At 51.9% G+C, this 1,063-nt stretch overlaps 1 pseudogene across 1 annotated transcript; it reads right to left on the bottom strand.

Annotated features, from left to right (window-relative positions):
• Positions 1–23: 23 nt before the first annotated feature.
• TEOVI_000284000:pseudogene lies at positions 24–1,048 on the bottom strand (annotated as a pseudogene). Its single transcript is given in 2 exon segments — positions 24–602; positions 605–1,048. Coding segments are annotated over 2 exon segments (1,023 nt in total).
• Between the last annotated feature and the right edge of the window lie 15 nt (positions 1,049–1,063).

Here is a 1,063-nt window from a genome sequence, read left to right as displayed (position 1 = left end):
TTTAGCTTTGAAGCTATGGCAGATTTGAGATAGTCTTGTTTAGCTAAAGCTGTTCGACGAGTCTCCTGGAGTGTTGCCGCCTGCTTCAGCTTCGTCGCGAAGGTAGGTTTGTCGAATTCATCCTTGCTGCTCGTTATCGATGCCCCTTATTTCACACACAGGCCGTTGTTAGACGCCCCGGCGCATGTACTGGCTGCGGCCCGCCATAGATACCCTGAATTTCTTTTGACGACCACCGACGAATGCAGGTCGGCTAGGGCATGTCTTATAGTGTCTTTCGTTGCATGTACTGCTGCAGATGTGCTGCAAAGCTTGCGCATCGTTTCGTAATTGCCTTTAGCGTTGTCGCCGCCGCCCGTGACTGCATTTGTGCCGGCTGGAGTTGACAGGGGTTTTGCCGTATTGCCGGCGTCTTCAGAGCCGCACATGGCTAAGCAAAGGCCTATGTACGCTATCGGGTGGTAATTGCCTATTTTGCCTTCCTGTCCGCATTTTGTGAGGTCCTCAGCGTTGTTTTGCGCTCCGCTGTCTTTGTCAAACTTGCCTTTTCCGCTCTTGCCGCCGAATATTGCTTGCCTTAACAATTCGTCTACCGCCTTTTCTTGCCGGCGTTCGTTGCTTCCCGCTGCTTCTTCAGTTCTGATTCGAGTTCTGACACCTCCGCTAGGATCCCTTGTAGCCTTGCCAGGGCTAAAGGTCGCGTTTCCGGTGTGAGAGCTACTAAAGAACTTTTTTTAATTTTTTCGTGCGTGTCCGTTTCTGGTGACGCTCGCTGCTTTGCCTCCGCCCAACGGTCCCATTTTGTTGCCCACGTTGGGTTGTCGGTTTTTATCGCTGGGTCGGCTGCTGCCCAGTCTTTCTTTTTGTTACCGTCTCCAACGAATAGGGCCTGCCACTTGGCGTCGCTTAGGGACATGTTGATTGCTTCCATCTCTGCAACTTGTTCCGTGGCTGTAACGTCTGGTTCGTCTTCAGGCGCTCCTTTCTCCTGGAGCTGCAAAAGCTTGCATACTTTTCCAAAAACTGCGCTATTTGCTCCTTCGGGTATCGCAAACGCGCATCT

Source organism: Trypanosoma equiperdum, assembly GCF_001457755.1.
Source record: "Trypanosoma equiperdum strain OVI genome assembly, contig: ctg_624, whole genome shotgun sequence".
In the NCBI taxonomy this organism is placed as follows: Eukaryota; Euglenozoa; class Kinetoplastea; order Trypanosomatida; family Trypanosomatidae; genus Trypanosoma; species Trypanosoma equiperdum.
This window is presented reverse-complemented; position numbering and strand designations above follow the sequence as displayed.